Raw genomic sequence first — 18,020 nt, 5'->3', positions numbered from 1 at the left:
TACCCCTAAAGCATACATCTTTGCCTTTAAATAATGAAAAGCACTGGGTAAGTATTTAGAAGCCGAAGTATAACTTCTTCTTTTCTTTGGAAAAGATTTCTAAAGACTTTCAATGCCCACAGACCTTGAGTTAGCTCATGCACCAAAATTGTGTCCACCTGTCTGAGCAAACAAAACCAATAAGTATTGTTTTGGTTTTTAATTTTGAAGACTTGCCTTGCCCAATCCAGTCACACAGACTCTGCTCATTTTTGGTCATTCCTGCCCTTGCCAGAATCTTTCCTCCTCCTCGGAGGCGGGTTCAAGGATGAGGTTCTGAAAGAATCACCTTGGGCGCCCAGAAACAGCTCCGGCCTTCCTTCCCTCACAGCCACGCATTTCAGTTCTCTCTGTTCCCTAGAACCCTAAGTCCCTCTGCCGGAATTCAGGAGCAAGCATTCCTATCACAGCAGCCATGGTTCTTTGCAGGGCTACCTACCTATATGATTATTCACACTACAACTGCAGACAATTGCTCGATCACTTATTAAATTCCAAGGAGGGACTGAGCTCTCTACAAATAGTAAAGGAGGTGCTGGTTATGGTCTCTGGTTTTCAACTTTTAAATAAAGGTGGTAAGAAACAGGTTCAAGGCTAGGCTAAACAATTTTTAATTTCAGGCATTTAGGGCTGGTGTTTTGTCCTGTTATCCTGGGGTGGGGGGTGGGGGGTGGAGAGAAAGCAACTCAGTCTCTCCAGTAACTGTTTTTATCAAATAACTAAAGAATAAGTAGAATAAGTACCAGCCAATATTTCCATGTGCCTTTGTGAATTCTGTGAATATCCCGCATCAGGATGGATGACAGTCAGCCCTCCAGTTAGGGTGGGGGCGGGGCTCCAGCAAAGTCCAACAAGCAGAGAGTCTCTGCCTAAAAGGCTGCTGCTGGGAGAGCTCAGGGCGGGCTGGAGGCCCCCTGCCTCCGCCGGATTCCACCAGGTAGTCAGCGAGCAAGCCCCACACCTCAGGTGGTAAACCTACAATAAAACCTCCTTGATTCAGACGCAAACACTTGACATTTGTGGCAATGCCATTGCAGATGGGTATCTTTTAATTTTTCTTAAGTAAAGTGTGTAACATGATCTCAGCTTTCTCTGGAAATTCTGAAGGCTCTCCTTACAAGTGTCACCTCGGGACCTGCCAAATTAAACCTTTGTGCCTTTGACTTCAATTTATATGTCAATTTATCTACGATTATTAGAAGTTTTGAAAAAGAAACACTTTTACATTTATGATGCATTCATATAATACCCAGTGAGTACCTTCTACTTTGATGCTCAGACTGCCTTTGAAAGCAGCAACTACTTACTTTTAGGAAGTCCAATAATTTAGGCTTTTATGCTGACCCACTAGCCCTTCTCCCCTGCCATTACTCTGAATCAGTGAGGTTTTACTGTAAATGAAAATGGAAACAGCAGGTATCTATTTCCAGCCAAGCTGACCTTGAAGAATGGTCCATGACTTGATTTTTTCCATTTAATTTGCAAACCAGCCACATGTTGATAAAGGAGAAGTAAGTAAAATGAAATCCCATGAAAGAGGAGAGGTGGACCGCTATTCTGCCTCCTAGTGGCTGTTAGAATATCCCCAAATAACCATAGATTACAGAAAAGCTTGGCTATTGAACAAACACTTTCATTTATGGAATTATTTCCATAATCATCATTCATGTTGTCAAACGCCTTCCATCTTTTTTTCGGTGAATGCTCCTGAAAGTGTTTCCCATGTAAATACTTTACGGCACTGGGTGGGGAGGCGGGGGACAAGACGAGGCTGGCGATGTTTTTGTTTTATTGCTGTCTTTGAAATCAGCAAAAAAAGGGCCTGTGACCGCCACTCATTCTGCATGCTCCCTGCCAGAACTGATTAGTCAACATGCATGCATGCCTCTGAATTGCATTCACATCTGGCCCGGTCCGATGTGAATGTCGCCCCGAGACCCTGCACAATGATTTCCAAGGACCCACGTGCATGAAAATGAGTTACTTCACTGATATTTTTTGGTTTTCAATGTACATATGTGTCCAAACCCACCCCACCCCGCCCTCTGAAAAGTAGCAAAGTAAGTCCTCATCTTACTGGTTCCCAGAGTAAGCCTGATCTTCCCTCCAGGCAGGATACAAAACCAGAGCCTCCCCACTTACAGAGATTTTGACTCAAACGTTTTGTGACAATTGCAACAATGGTTTCCTTTGCCTTGGTATGAAAGAGGAGTAACATGGCCAACGAGTGGAGAAACACGAGTCATCGACCTTCTATGAGACTGTAGACAATTAAGCCCCACACGTGTAGACATAAGCGAACACTCATTGCAAATTTTCAAGTTAGACCAGCAGAAAACCCATAAACACAGTGAAGAAACTCCCAAATTCTAATACCTTCGAGCAAGAACCAGCCAACAACAGTGATGAAGAGCATGACCCAAAACATACCGAGTTATTGTAAACTGAACAGAAATTCCGTGTCTGTCACAGCTACAGCTGAGGCCTCTGACCAGTGGGTCAGAGGAAAGACTTCCTAAGGCAGGACTGGAATCCTGAAAAGCATGGCCTTGGCACGCTTAAGAGGCCCTGTTGAATCAAAAATACTGTTCTCTTTACAATAAAACTACCAAACCCTGCTGATGCACACTTAACCTTGGCCAGCGAGGGCTTCACTTCCCATCTCACGTCGGGGAGTGAGAAGCTCATTGCCTTTCTGTCTGTTGTTTTTCTGCCAAATTCCAAAGGCCTTTGCGTGGTGGTCGGACTTGATGGTGGAGCACGCCGAGACGTTCTTGTCGCTCTTCGCGGTGGACATGGATGCAGCGTTAGAGGTGCAGCCGCCAGACACGTGGGACAGTTTCCCACTGTTCCAGCTGCTGAATGACTTTCTGCGCACCGACTGTACGTATCACCTTCGACTGTTTGCCCTAAGTCGTGGCAGATGAGCACCTTGTTCAAATGCGTTTATCCCAGACAGACTACAGGTTGGACATAGCTCTTTTTAGGTTTATTATTCATTCAAAAACAAGCAAACTGACAGGTGATGGCCTTTCTCCCAACAAATGTCCTGTGTCAGGGAAGCCCTCTCTTAAACAAGCCGGAGAACCCCAGAGCAGTGGCAGGAGTGGTGTCTGTGGGGTTCTTTTGTTCTGGAACAAGCTAATTAACCTCTTCACATTTTTTCAATTTTTATCCAAAGTTGCTTTTTAGATGGAAAAAAAAAAAAAAAAAAGTCTAGCTAAGTAACACCCTAAGCATCTTGGAGTGTTTTACCGAACACAGAGTCGTAAAGTGAACCTTCCTGCCCAGGGACCGTGATGAAGGGCGGGTAGCATAGTCTCTCCTCCCGGTAACACCGTGGGAGGAAGGGAGTGGGTGCCAGGAACTCCTAAGAAAGGGTCGGTTGCTGTTTTGTTGCTTTTAAGGGAAAATGATTGTTTTTCCTTTTGAGAGGAGGGACACAAATGGGTAAAATGTTTTAGAATTCCATTTTTTCCCACACAGATTGAAGCATGAAATTTGGTTCTGTTCCTGTACTTTTTTCTTTCTCTTTTTTGGGGGTAGGGGCTCTCTTAGAAGCCATGGATTTAATGTCAAAGACAATCCTTCTGTGTGTATGCTGCATGCTGACAAAGCAACTGTGGGCCCTTACCAAGACTTTGCTTCTCTGTTCTAGATAATCTGTGCAATGGAAAGTTCCACAAGCACCTGCAAGACCTGTTTGCCCCACTTGTGGTTAGATATGTGGATCTGATGGAGTCCTCAATTGCACAATCCATTCACAGGGGCTTTGAGCGGGAGTCATGGGAACCAGTCAAGTAAGGAAACCTCTTTTGATACCATTGGAGTTTGGGTGCAAATAGCTGGAGAGTCATACGGAAGTGGATTAACGGTGTCTTATGGTTTTCAGTGTTAGCATGACGGAGAGCAAACACTGGCCGTGTTTCCAACTCAGATGCACATGGTCTCTTTGGCCAAAGGGGGAGTGGGAAAGAGGTCGATAAATGTTTTATGAAATGAAATCTTTGTTTTATTTCACAGAGTAAATAAGGAATAAGGGATAGAACCCCAGTTGTGGTATTTTTACTGAGCATCTTACTCCATTGGTGTTTCCCTAGGAGTTAACGTTTCCCAAAGTGTGTTCCACAGGGTCTAGACAAGGGCTCAGCAAACTTTTTTCTATAAAAGGCCATGTAATAAATCTTCTGGCTTTTCAAAGTACATGATCTTTGTCACAACTCCACTTTGCTGCTGTGGCGCCAAAGCAGCTATAGGCAATAGGTAAAGGAATAAACGTGTGTTCCAGTGAAAGTTTATTTGCAAAAGCAGGAGACTGGCCTGTGGGCCATAGTTAGCCATTCTCTGGCCTAAGCCTTTGAGATGTACCTCAAGAAAAGGACTCTGTGGCCAAATACGGTTAGAAACCTCTATGTACTCCACACCCTTGCCTCCTGGGGAGCCACAAAGCAACCAGTCAGTGTATTTCAAAACTCTAACATAGTAATACAGAACCTTGTTTAACTCTGCTTAACCCAGGGTTATTTGACCACAGTACTCATTTTTTTTTAATGGGATATCAATCTAAAGGACAAATTCCAGGAAATCCTGTGGACTGTGAATTTAGCATATCCACAACTGCCTGGGGAATCTACTTGAAATGTCTAGCGGATTCACTGCCATCTCCACTCCCAGGCAAGGAGGAGGGCCGGACCCCAGATGCCGGAGGGCAGGTCCAGATTCTGCGTTCTGGGGACGTAGAGGGCTCCTAGATAGAGATAATTAATAAAGAAATTAATGTAAAATAGCTTTCTCAGCCCTCCTTCCACATCAGAGCCGGGAAGGAAGTGTCTTAACTTACCCTACTGCGAGCAGGTTAATAGGCAGTAGCTCTTTATTTGCAAACACATACCAAGAAATCTGGAGTTGAGCTTGTTATTCTCAATTCCACAACAGTCTCTTACTATTTTCCCTGTGACTTTTAACTCATGAGAATAAAACTGGGTCCCTTGATTAACAAGGGACTCTATTTTTTTAATGCTCACTGTAATCCCCACAGTTGTGCTTAAAGAACTATTGTGAAGGGAAAAGGCTAAAATGTAGTAATATTCACATTTTGAAAATAGCTATGGTATTGAAATAGCATTTACTTGCTTGGGTTTAGATGTGGAGGCTATTACTATGGACACACATAGGAAGAAATGATTGGCATCCCGCACTGCTTCTTAAAGGGCCCTAGAGCGAGGGCCTCGCCCTCCACTCACTAGCCAGAAGGCTAACAAAAGCAATGAAACTGCTCTCTCATCTGCAAAACTGACTTTTAAAAATGTCCCTACTCGGTGTCCAAGAATTGTCAAGAAGTTCTGTGACAAGGCCACTAAAGCCACTTTATAATCTGTTCCGTTCTTCAGACACCAAGCAAATTACTGCTAATTCTTTTTTGAAGTGCTGACTATTCTTAATATTGTCAGAAGTAAAGACAGAATCAAACTGATTTTCACAGTTGGAGGTCTTACTGCGGGAATATTTTATTGGGTATTTTTAAGTGATTAACAAAATAAAATTTGAACTCATGGATCAGTAATTTAAAGGTCTGAAAATTAGTGAAGGATTGATAGTCATAAATAATAACCTGAGAATCTTTTTTGTTGATGTATTTTTTATGTAGCTTTTACCATGATTGTGGTTTATCCAATTCATGCTAAATAGGATATGCCCTTCAGAGTATATAGAGATATTTGAAAGTGCCAACTAAAACATAGGCTAAATTAAAATTCATGGAAACCACACATCGTATTAGGGGATTTGTATACAAAGTGTGGATACCATGGGACAGATTTGCAGAATGGCCAGCAGGAAACGAAGGGGAAGGATCCTGGGGACATGCTTACGTGCTAAAAGGAATGAGTCTCTCTGTACTCCCTTCCATGTGAAGAGAAACGAAGTAAGAACAAACATTTATCTGACCAGCTAGGGGCTTGATAAAGAAGCAGAGATTTATTTTTCTTTGTGGATGTTTTTCTAAGTAAAAAATGATTTTTTGGAATGCTTTTCATCAAACTTACTCAAAAACAAGAAACTGACTTACATAAGTAGATTTGGTTTCCTCAATCTTCTTGAGGTTTGGCACATGATTCCCCAATATACACACATAGAGAGACCACAGCCCTTCTTTCAAACATTTGTTACACTCAGTTCTGTTCTTCCACTTTTCAAAAGTCATAACTATAGGTATCTGACCATAGGTTAAATGACTGCAGAGTGCACTGCAAAAGCTTCCTTCACGGGAACTGGTGTTCAAAATGTTAAAGAAAAACAGCACTCTGACAAGCTCACTAAAAGCAGATTTTAAATATTCTTCAGATTTTCTTATTTTAAAATATGGCCACATAAAAGCAAATAGAGATGTAATCATCTTTAGGGTTTGGTACAAGTTATTTGGCAGGAAGGGTAAAAGACACAGTCCTAGTGCTGCCTTCTCTAGGGCAGCGGTTCTCAACCTGTGGGTCGCCACCCCTTTGGGGGTCAAACGACCCTTTCACAGGGGTCGCCTACGACCATCCTGCATATCAGATATTTACATTACGAGTCATAACAGTAGCAACATTACAGTTATGAAGTAGCAACGAAAATAATTTTATGGTTGGGTCACAACATGAGGAAGTGTATTTTAAGGGCCAGAAGGTTGAGAACCACTACTCTAGAGGGATGGCCTTCCACCTCTGCAAGGAGAACAAAGGGAGGTTCATCGCTGTTCCCATCAAGCCAGAGAGAGTCACGGTTAGAACCTCTGTGTTTCGGGCGGAGAACATTAGCACTTAGCTGCTCGCCACAGCTGGAGACAGACAGCCTCTCCAGGCCAGGCTTGAGCTGGAGCCCAGAGCCCCCTCCAAGGTCTCCGTCAGGAAATGTCACTGGGCCACCACCCAAGCGGGACAGGTGTGCACAGCCCTCCGGCAGCCCTGAGGATCAGCTTTCGGTCCTAACTAGCAGATGGGCAACATTTCCACCAGCTCTTTAGAGTTGGTCCGCTGTTAGTCAAGTCACTGTGGAAGAAAATTTAGAAAGTGTCTAATCCAAAGCTTGCCAAGCCTAGTACCCTCTCTGCACTACCCTCTCCTTGGCAGATCCTCTCTCGATCTGCAGGTGAACAGCTGCAGGCACAGGGAATCACGATGTCGTGGTTCCTGTTTCAGGCGGGGATGACTGAGTGGGAGAGCTGAACCCTGCTTCTTGATGTATATACACGGAAAATCTGAATTTCTCAACATGCACTTTCCCTCTCTCTGTCTGAGCTATACATATGGAAATTATTTTTAAAAAGAATATCATTTTCCAGATTGTCAATATATTAATGAATAACAAACTGTCAGACCAAAGACACCTTAGCAATATGTAGATGGCCTGTTTGAAGTAGACAAGATGTAGGCATGCAGTCAGACTCCCAACTCTGCCAGCAAAGTACTGGGTCACCTTGGGCAAGTCAGCAGACCTTGCTGTGCCTTAGTATCTTTCTTTGAAAACCAAAGACTTTGAATTCCCAAGACTTTTCCAACACTAACCTTCTAGAAGATGTGATTTTCCATATTCACATTTAATCACCATTGCCTCCTTAGCACCTAGAACAGGGCCTGGGACATAGGTGTGCAGTGAGTATTTATTGATTAACTGGCCTTTATTAGGGAACCATATAGGCTAAAAATTGTAAGGATACAACAGAAAAACTGTGGGAAAGGAGGAAGAAAAAGATATATCCCCCTGTTAGGGATTTCAGTCTAGTTGGGTCTGAGCAATAAGCATGCAAGAAAAATGACTTTAAATGTTCACCATAGTATTTACCAAATCACATAAGGAAGAGCTTAGCCTGGAAGGGGATGAACTTCTGCTGAAGAGTCATGAAATAAACAGCTGGGAGCCTAGGATTTCAAGAGGCGCAGAGATGCTGGGAAAGGGCATGAGCAGAAGTAGATACATGGGGGCAAGTGAGGTGTGCAATGGAAACTCAACGCCCTGTTGGGCCAGCATGGATTATAAAGGAGGCAAGCAATAAGGTTGGAGCAATGTGTGGGACCTTCTAAAATCCCAGGAAGTTTGAAACTTTATTCTCCAGGTTGTGCATTCTAAACGGGGGCTTTACAGCTCCCGGAGCTGGTGCAGATTGGTTCTTGGAGTGGGGGAGGGAAGAAATATCTTGCTCTTGTTATATACATTCACATACAGTATATTAGTGCTATTAAATTTTCATGGGGAAGGCAGTCGGGAGGTTCGATGATGATAATGAATAAAAGGTTGATAAATACTGCCCAAAACTCTGAGACTTCAAAGTGCCCATGCCTCAAAGGAGGAATAAGAGTTAAGAAAAGCACAGAGAGAGACATTCGTGTCCAGAGCACCGAGAGACGACAAGATGTATTACATATATTCAGCAACAAATGGCTGATAACATAGAAGACATCCGTATCTTACATCGAACCCATCCATAAACCTAAAGCTCCTTTGAGAGAAGACCCAACCATGTCATCTCTGCAGGGAGACCCAGTCTCCATTATAATCAATTCCAGAAGCAAGGAATGACTCTCGCTCTAGTCATTGCCATCAGCAGAGATGATGAGGTGCCCACATAGTTGTTGCTTTCATCCATGTGGGAGCGAGCAGATGAGAATTTTTTAATTCAATGTTCCGGAGACGGGGCCCTTTGACACGCATGGGAGTGATCCTTTTTCAGCACATCCCCAAAATGAATGAGTCTAATTTTTAACATGTATCAGATGTGAGGATTGCAATTCACACTTCTACTATTCAGAGATATCCAATTATGATTCTCACAGAGAAGCATGATGGACTTTTTAGGTAGTTGCTAACGGGCCCTCTAAAATAATAATTGGTTATATCCATCAGCGGATCCACATGTATCTAATGCTTGGAATTGCCTCTCTAATTATTAATATGTTATTAATATCCAAATGAAATATTAGTAACCTTAGTAATGCACGATATTATTTTGCTAAAAGCAGAAATATCAAGCATGCTTCAGCCTTCTGAAAGCAGAGCATTATAATATGTCACATGAAGGAAATGTTTTATGAGTCCAGCGCAGCAGTCCAGCCAAAATGTCATATTTTACAAGTACAATATGTTCTGATTAATATAAGTATTTTTTAATTTTTGTGTGCAAGACGAAGCTCATTTCTGATTTGTGTAGCCACCATCCACTAATGTGTTTAAATTAAGTTGCTTTTGCATACATTTGTATGTTATTCATTTCTAGCTACTTTTAATTTGCTCAGAATTGACATTTTAACTTTCTACACTGCCATCTCTAAAGCTCTCCTAATTCCTCGATCATTATTCAGTGTGTGCATCATCTAATGATCACATGTGCTTATGTGGGCTTACACATGTCTCAGTGGAAATCGCCAACGGTTTTGTTACGTGGCAGCATTTAAGACTGAGAACCACCAGGGACTGAATTCAAAGGCAAATGCCCAGGAAAACAGAGAAACATGAACAGAAAGTGCCATTTTCCCTTCTACTTAACTGTCATATTTAGCTTCTTCCTTTGACCATTTCCACAAGAGCACCCTTTAGTCCCAGGTAGAAAAGCACAATTCGTTTTCCCACATATGAAGGGTAAAGGACACACCTGTGAGACACCTGTGTCCCTTCAGGAAGAGAATGCCGGTTGGCAATTTACATTCTAGGTTTTTCCATCTACGAGCCATGTTGTCGTTGTGAAAGAACTTGTTTCTAAAGGGAGACACCTGCCCAGACTGCCTACAGGGGCCAGATTTTCTGACTTGCCCCCCTGAGCAAGCCCAGAGGCGGCTCCAGCCCTTGCAAGAGTTCTGTTAGGCAAACACAGCTTGCCCGGGGCAGAGCTGCTTTGGCAAACTCGCTCTTCTCCTGCAAGATCCAAAAAGAAAGCCTCAACTCCTTTGCCAAAGTGCTGTCAACCCTCCTTCCACAGGAAGGCTCCTCTCAGATGCATAGGCTGGGCTCCACCGTGCCAGTGACTCTGGCTGGATGAACACCCTTAAAATGCCGCTACAGAGGCACGCGGTGCCAGCCTGGGACGGCATATGACACAGTCCTTGGAAGAGGCACGGTTGACTCGAGTTGGGGTTATTGATTTGTTTTGTTTTTCTCTCTCCAGTCATAAAGCCCTTCCTCTCTCTTTCATCACATCATTTGATCGATCTTCGTTCGACAACAAAAAGCTTCTATAAAGTCACACTTTTAAATGATTTATTCATTTTTAACTTAAATTTTAACTTCTTATAGGAAAATACATCTTTAATTTTCACAAACTAAAAACACCTATAGAACAACCACACACATCAAGAAACAGCCCCCCTCAACACCCCAGGAGCACCGCCGTTCATTCTAAGGTCTCTATCTCATGTTTGAGGGCAATCACTATAACATGAGGCCACATTTTAAATCCACTTGTGGCCAAAGAATTTACTATAAGAGCTAAATTTGGGTGTGTGTTTTTAATTTGTAATTTGTAAATATTTCTTCATTTTAGTTAGACTTAATTTGAGAGGGGAAGTTTCCATTGTTTTCAAGTGTTCTGTAAAAGTATTTGAAGCCAGTCATTCTTGATACCTTCGTCTTTGCCATCAACTCAGATGCCCCATGGCACACACAGCTGTCTTCAGAAGTAGCGGTTGGAAAGAATTCTGTTTCTGTCCACCACCACCTGGTGGGTACATTTCCTGTTACATCGTGTAGCTAATATCTGACCCAAGGAATGTGACCCCATCAAAAATAGGTTACAAACAAAAGTAAGAAAAATAAAAGTGCTTGCCCTTTCTTTCCATCCCAGTTACTCCTCAGCACCCTTAGCCACAGCAATGCCAAGGATTCCACGCACTTCACGTTTCTAGCACAGGTCAAGTTCTAGACGCTCATGGTAATGGATTTGGAAGCTGCAGACCCAGCACAAAGGCATTGAAATATGTGATCATTGTGGAGAGGTGTCCATGACTGTCCACGCTTTTAGGTCACTCTGTGGTTAATTTCTCCATTAAACTCTGTCATTTTCTCTGACTGCTGAGCCACACCACCGCTGCCCATCCGTCAGCTACTTTCTGAAGTGTGTCTCTGTTGTCTTGCTGTGGACGTAGCCAATTTATTTACACCTGTCGCGTGCTTCTGCCTCATCTGCATTGTCACTGTGATGGTATTTTTTCTTTCTGTCTGTTTCTTCCACAGGAGTTTAACCAGTAACCTACCCAATGTGAACCTACCCAATGTGAACCTTCCCAAAGTACCAAATCTACCAGTTAACATCCCTCTAGGCATCCCACAAATGCCTACTTTTTCGGCACCGTCATGGATGGCTGCTATATATGATGCTGAGTGTGTATTCAGTTCACATTAGATCTAATTTAAATTTAAGTGATCTTGGCATGGATATGTCTTGTTTATTTCTATACATCCCATATAACAGAGATGGAGAGGGATAATTAGACATATTTTGCTGATCATACAGAGACGATATTGTTTATTTCTGGCATGTGGCGTGTTTGTAAGATGTTTGCTATATATACAGCACTAACAATTTTTCTTACGCCCACTGAATGCTTGAGGACTATGTTTCACTTCCTGAATTCTTTTGCAAAAAGATCCTGCCCATATTTTGTTGTTTTGTTTTATTTTTAATACAGGTGGCATGGCTTTAGGAGTTATTCATCCAGAAATAGTCCAGGAAACCTCTTTCATGGGCTGACCCGTCATCTCTGGCCTGATCCAAATTTAAGAGGGAAGCACACCTACCTGAAGCTTTCTTTTTTGAAAATAATAATAATAATAAATAATTCCCAGAGACTGTTTAAACCAGAAAGTGTGTTTCTGGTGTCAGCAAAAGGCAAGCTATAGTAGCAGGATGTTGAGGGCTAAATGAAAATTTCTGAATGGATCGAGCCCCAGTCATGTACGTAACAACACTTTCCAAGGTCATCGAGTAGCACTGAGCACTGAGACCTAGGTGGCAAAGTCTCTAAATGGGAGACTGCAAGACTGAAAAAACAAATAATGAAGCTTTTTGGTAGCGGTATCCCCTGTGGTCTGAGTGTAGAAACTCTTGACCAAATGCCGGGCCACGCGGGGTTCGTTTTCTTGGAGGCCGAGCCATCCCTTTCATGCCAGCCAGCAGGTCAGGGGAATGGAGGCTGAGCCGCCATTTGTCCCAAGGCTTTGGAAACGAATCCTCTCTTTCCTCAGCAAGAAGAAGATCCAGCACCTCTAAATTCCACCTCAGGGAAATGAAATGAGAACCACGTGCGTGATTTAATAAGTGAAATAAGGCTTCGCGATTCTGTGCCCCCTTTGATCCTTTTCTTAGACCACAGCTAATTATAGGCCAGATAAGCTTTTTCTTGAAAGAATAAATTGGCACGTTTTCAAAGGGAAGTGTTATTATCAAAGGAATAAAAAATGATCTGAAACTGGCAGTGAGTTTTGAAACCTCGAAATCACATCCGTCAAGATGGCCTGGGACATTTCCATTGCACTGTGATGCAGGTAGAGCACAGGATCTGAAAACCACTGCTCTACTGGGCTCCTCCAATGCTGCCCATATTTTTTTTAAAAACTGAGCTTGTTCACAAGTTCACAATGAAATCACAGGGTCAGTGTGTCTGTTTCTCTTTTAAAGATGAATCACAATCTCTAAAAATTTATATCTGAAAAGATCTAAAAAAAATTCACATAAGTCATATTCATGCTAAGATGACTATATTAAAAGTTAGATTAGGTATTATCTGTTAATAATTAAAAATAAATATCTGAAAGCTTTTTACCTTCTTCTCTGCATGCTCTGTGACATTGTTTTTGAAAAGATATGAATCAAGACATTGTAATAAAGCAGATAATGGTCTCTGTCGATTAATTAAGGCATGAGTGGGAACACATTTTGGTAACTGCTCAGCAATCAAAATAATCTTGGTGCTATTGCCTTAACATTAACAGTTTATCTTAAAAATAAAAAGAAAATATTCTTTTCCTCATGTCAAAACTTAATAATAAGCTCTTCAAAGAAAAAGAAAAAAACCCTAGAAGAATTTTTTGAAACTCTGAAACCAGATGGGTGTCAAAATGTTGTTGTAATAAATACCAATTATTGCATTCATATGTACTTAATGATTTAAAACATACAACCATGCAGTTCCAAAACGGGGTTTAGACTAGACAAAGTTGGGGTTTCTTTTTCCCAAGCCTAGGATGGGGGAAGGGGGAAGGCTGAACCTCCACGGAGAAACGAAGCGTCCCCCCACTTTGGAGCAATGCGTATGGCAGTATCTGAAAAGAAGGCCTAGCTTCTCAATCGCCCACCAGGAAATGCCTGATTCTATATCTTTTCATAATTCCAGTTTCCTCCTTTGCCACCTTTCATTTAAAGGTCGTGTCTCCATGTTACCTGCTCCTCCGTGTCAGATACGTCTACGTACTGACCTCAGGCTGGTCTGTCCTTGAAAACATGTCCCTGTTGGTCGAGGCCGTAGGCTCCCTCTTGGCATGTTGGGAGCACCCCCGCCCCCCCCCCCCCCCCCCCCCGCAGTAGCTGTGTATGCATTTATGCACTAGCTATATTTCTCTCTGAAGCATTAATTCAATGCAGCTGGCATCTGTCACAATAGAAACACTCACTCTCATCTGTTTCTATAGACGATGTCAGAACAAGTGGTAATGCATGGTGTGTTGGACATTTTATAAATTACTGTGTTAGCATTAGTGGTATGCGAGGAAGGGGGTGGGAGGTGGCCACCCCTCAGAGCTCCAAATGGGGTTGTTACAAAAGAGAAAGCCAGCCAGAGAAGGGCAAGAGGGTGAGAGATGGAGCGTTTCCCCTACACAGGCTTTCCGTGGAGGCCCCAGGTAAAAGTTTCTTACACATCATTGTACAGAAAGGAATCAGGACCAATTCCTCCATCTGGACTGGGTAAGATGGTGCAATGGTTTAAAAAAAAACAAACAAACAAGCTTTGCAAATATCTCTTGTCCACTCACCTCCCCACCCCCAACCTCCTCCTGGGGCTGCCTATGCAACGGGCTGGTCTATTGGAATAATGACCAATCTGAACAGACGCATGGATTCAAGGTATCCAGGTGGACTCATCTCCATTTGAGTCACCCCAACTTCTCTCCAGCTCTTCAAGAGAGAAAGCAGGTCCTCGCTCACCACTTTGTTAGCACTGTCCCTTTAAAACTCCAAGTCTGTGCAGTCTCCAAGAGGCCTCCATCTGGAGGGGAGCTGGGGAAATGCATGAAGCCCGAATTTTAATAACTGCATGTTGCCATGTAGTTATTATTTGTTGAGACTTACTTCCCCCTCTGGTTCGTGGCCTTCATCAGAATCATCACATGTGTTAATGTGGTTATTAAAAGAAGGCTGATTTTTACCATACACTGTTCTCCTGGCCGTGATGGGGCAATACGTCCCTCGGACTTCTCACTGGTCTGAATAATTGGCTGAACAAAGCCGCCTAGGTCATGTATGGTAAAACTCAAAATCTGCCGGTGGAGAATGCCCCCACCTCCACCGCCAACACGCGTCGTTTTGTATGTTGAAGCTACTGTTTGCCTCGAGCCTTCTAGTCCCAGTTGTCTTTGTGTCAGCTCTTCAGAGCCCAAGGCCAGTGGGTGACTCTTGGTTTTTTGTTTTTACCCTGCCAGCAACGGATCAGGCACCTCGGAGGATCTGTTCTGGAAGCTCGATGCCCTTCAGACCTTCATTCGGGACTTACACTGGCCCGAGGAAGAGTTTGGGAAGCACCTGGAGCAACGGCTGAAGCTGATGGCAAGTGACATGATAGAATCTTGTGTCAAAAGGTAAGCCCGGCGCCTGGGCGGTCTCTGCACGCCTTTCCCACCACACACTGGCCCAGGGCAGGGCTGATTGGCCATAACTTGGAGTTTTTTTGAGAAAGTGATTGCTTATCAATGTCAGTTGGAGTGGTGGCCACCCAAGTCCAGCTTCTGTTCACCTGCCCCACACCTGCCCCAAGCGAACAACGTGGCTGTTATTTCACTGAGCTCCATAGGAAGGGCTCCATGTCGGTTCTTGTTTATATCTCTGATATCTAGCAGCATCTGGCACAAAATACTTAGTAAACATATTTTAGATGTAGGAATGTATGCATGGTGGGCAGCTAGATGGAAATCAAAGAAGCACATCCAATTCCTGAGCCAGTGACTCCAGTGCAGGAGCAGGAATCTAGGGAATTTCCAGCCATGTGGGCAGGACCTGAGCAGCATCATTCATTCTGTACATGGGAACCGAGCCTGTACTACCTGCCAGCTATTAGATGTCCTGTGCAAAATCTAACTAGATATCACCAAGAGGGCATGCTGCCTGCTTTGTCCCCGTGGGATGTGGGATTGGGGTGGGAAGGCTGCACTTGCAGTCCCCAGGTGACTGTTCTGCAGGCAAGGAGAAGAAAAGGAGAACAGCGTGCATCCTTTCTCCAGGAATTGTTTGAGCTCCTCCTCTCCGCAGGCACAGGACTGCGTTCCCAGCGTACCAAGGACTGAACCCTTCCTTCATGGAGTGACTGTATCCACACAGCCTCAGATGTGACACCATTATCATCACCCTGTCTATCCCCAGACACCTGTCCAAGTGCTTCTGCCAGTTCCCAACAATTCCATTATTATTCCTCTTTAAAAAAAAAAAAAAAAAAAGACGGCAAGCATCACAGGCCACTTGGCTTTCCAGATGTTGTGTAGTTTAGTTGATGGACCAGTTGTGGGAGTGAGGGACTGGGTTTGGCTGGGAGTGCTCTGAGTTCATCGTGTTATATCTTGGAAAAAGAAAAGGGATGCAATAGCATCAAAACTGGAACCAGAAGGCAAAAATGACATAGTCACAGGTAGGTGAGCTTCTTGGCAGGAATTAGAGGAAGAGCAACGTGCTATGGAGAATCCTCAGGAACTTAAGTCCCGGTGACCCAGGTCCTGCGCTTCGTCCTTTTCTTCCCACTCTTGGAATCAAAGGCAGGCCTATGTCTCAACCCCAAGGTCAAAATGTTTCCTGAGGGTTTTGACTCTCACCATCTCCTACAGAGTCTGTCTCAATTTTAGGAAAAGCCAATCTTCTCCTATGGCTAAACCATTTCACACAAAAACTGCTTGTCAAAGTGGCTCCTCTGGCAAAACGCTCCCTGGGACTGTAAGGCATTAGAATGAAGGCCCACTCGCTTCTGAGCTGTGCACGCTGTTGTACAGAAAGACACGAGTGCCCTTCTCTGGAGAGCCAGTCTTTTGCATAGATAATAAGTAATAGGAGATGACATATAGATGGGCTAGGGGTCAGCCACTCAGAGAGTGTGAGCTCCTCAGAGGCAGGCAGTGTATCTTGTTCATTTTGAGTTCCTCGCCCGTCCCAGGTCCCTGCATCATGCTTGACACATGGTAGCTGTTAAGTAACTGTTTATTACTAGGAGTTGGTCACCTGCACATGTACTCCTGACCCTGGTGTCCCTTCCAGTTAAGGCCCCAGTCTAAGCACAAACCAGACAAGAGCAAACATGAGTGGAAATATCGTCCCCAGACAGCCAGAGTCAGAGGGCAAGACATGAAACAGTCCGTGGGTGTTTTAAGACATAGAGCCCACATTCGCAAAGCCTAGAACCTTTGCTTTACTGTTTGGGACAGAATAAAGGGCCCCTGTTCTAGGATAACAGAATAAGGACATGATTTCATGGATGTAAATAGGCAACACCGAAGTCAATCGGTACTCCTCATTGCCAAGTTTCTAAGAAATTGAAATAACTTATTTGATGATATCATCCACTTAGTGAACCTGACAGAGCCTCTAGTCTAGTCTACATCAGGCGCCTTGTTCCACACACAACATGGTGCCCTAACTCTGCCCTCAAAAAGCATCAGCTGGATTAAATGACCTCTCCATTCCTGCCTTTTGGCCCCGTAGAGCCCTCTTGGTCATATTAATTTTGCATTCGGCTCCCTGTTTTCACAGCCCCACGCTGTAAGGGCTATGAGCAGCTCTCCTGGGAAAGCAGATGGTTACTTCATTCATTGTAAGGAATCAATTTAGCATTTCCCTGTCTCAAGTTGGGCCGGGACTGACCAGTGAGCCTGAGAAGATCAGCACAGGGACCTGTCCAACTCAGTCCCCATCAGGCCTCCTTTGCACAAAACCAGAACGTGATGTATTTGCAGCTTAGCTTAAAATGATCATCGTGATCAGAAAGCTACATCAGTGCACCGAGTCCTCAGAAGCCAAGATACATTTATCTTTAACATGATCATATAATATATAGGAGTGTTTGAAGGCATTTTTTTTAGTAGTTTGCTTAAGAGCTGGGCTTCCAACCTTAGAAATTATACTTGGCTTCCCATGCACCCAGGGTGTGTTAGCAAGCTGGCACCCTCTCCGAGCTAGCTAGCTGTGTGGTCCTCTCTTCACTGTTAGGAAACTGCTACAAATGCCTCTTAAAGCGATGCCTTCCTGGGGGCTGCGCGATCTCTAGAACCTGACCTGGCACAATGCTGAAAAGATGCCTTGGACAAAGGACCTTTAGTAAAACCACTTACTAACCAGGTGCTTTTCTCTAAAGACATGTGATGAGGATGTGACCTGCTTCTCTGAAACCTTTCAAACCATAACTGGGCCCCTCTACAGGCTGATATCAGGGATTAAATCTCACACCTGTAGCACCAGCTGGCCAGGTCGAACCGAGCTTTTCCGGGAGCAGTTAGCACATTGCTGGGATCATAGTTTGACCTAAGTCAGAATGATGTCACAGTAAATCTCCACCATTACACAAGTCTTGAAGTGGGAAGTATGGCATGACATTTTTACTTATAAGTATAATGTGTTCTTTATTGCCAAAGAAAGCATTGACATGGCAATGCAAACAAACAAGCAAGCATAGTGGAAGTCCCCCCCCTTACCACCTCTCCTAATTTCACTCTCCTCCGCAAAGGTAGTCATCTCATTTTTTAGTCTTTAAAGCAATCTAATAAGCTTGTTG

General features: G+C 43.7%; 1 protein-coding gene across 13 annotated transcripts in view; it reads left to right on the top strand.

The window, feature by feature from the left end:
• Positions 1–18,020, top strand: part of CADPS (calcium dependent secretion activator) — a 455,401-nt gene that overhangs the window by 359,549 nt on the left and 77,832 nt on the right. For 6 of the 13 annotated variants that reach the window (XM_070390905.1, XM_070390908.1, XM_070390910.1 and 3 more), the window contains 5 exons: positions 1,530–1,550; positions 2,766–2,922; positions 3,698–3,839; positions 11,236–11,382; positions 14,698–14,853. In XM_070390905.1, the coding sequence (XP_070247006.1) occupies positions 1,530–1,550; positions 2,766–2,922; positions 3,698–3,839; positions 11,236–11,382; positions 14,698–14,853 (623 nt within the window). The remainder of the gene's footprint in view (positions 1–1,529; positions 1,551–2,765; positions 2,923–3,697; positions 3,840–11,235; positions 11,383–14,697; positions 14,854–18,020) is intronic. The other 7 variants (XM_070390912.1, XM_070390915.1, XM_070390918.1 and 4 more) reach the window with 3 other exon arrangements.

This window comes from Myotis yumanensis, unplaced genomic scaffold (assembly GCF_028538775.1).
Source record: "Myotis yumanensis isolate MYYU_CA2020_CCGP unplaced genomic scaffold, mMyoYum1.0.hap1 SCAF_14, whole genome shotgun sequence".
Taxonomy (NCBI): Eukaryota; Metazoa; Chordata; class Mammalia; order Chiroptera; family Vespertilionidae; genus Myotis; species Myotis yumanensis.
The sequence above is the reverse complement of the archived record's forward strand: the minus strand, read 5'-3'. Positions and strand labels throughout refer to the sequence as shown.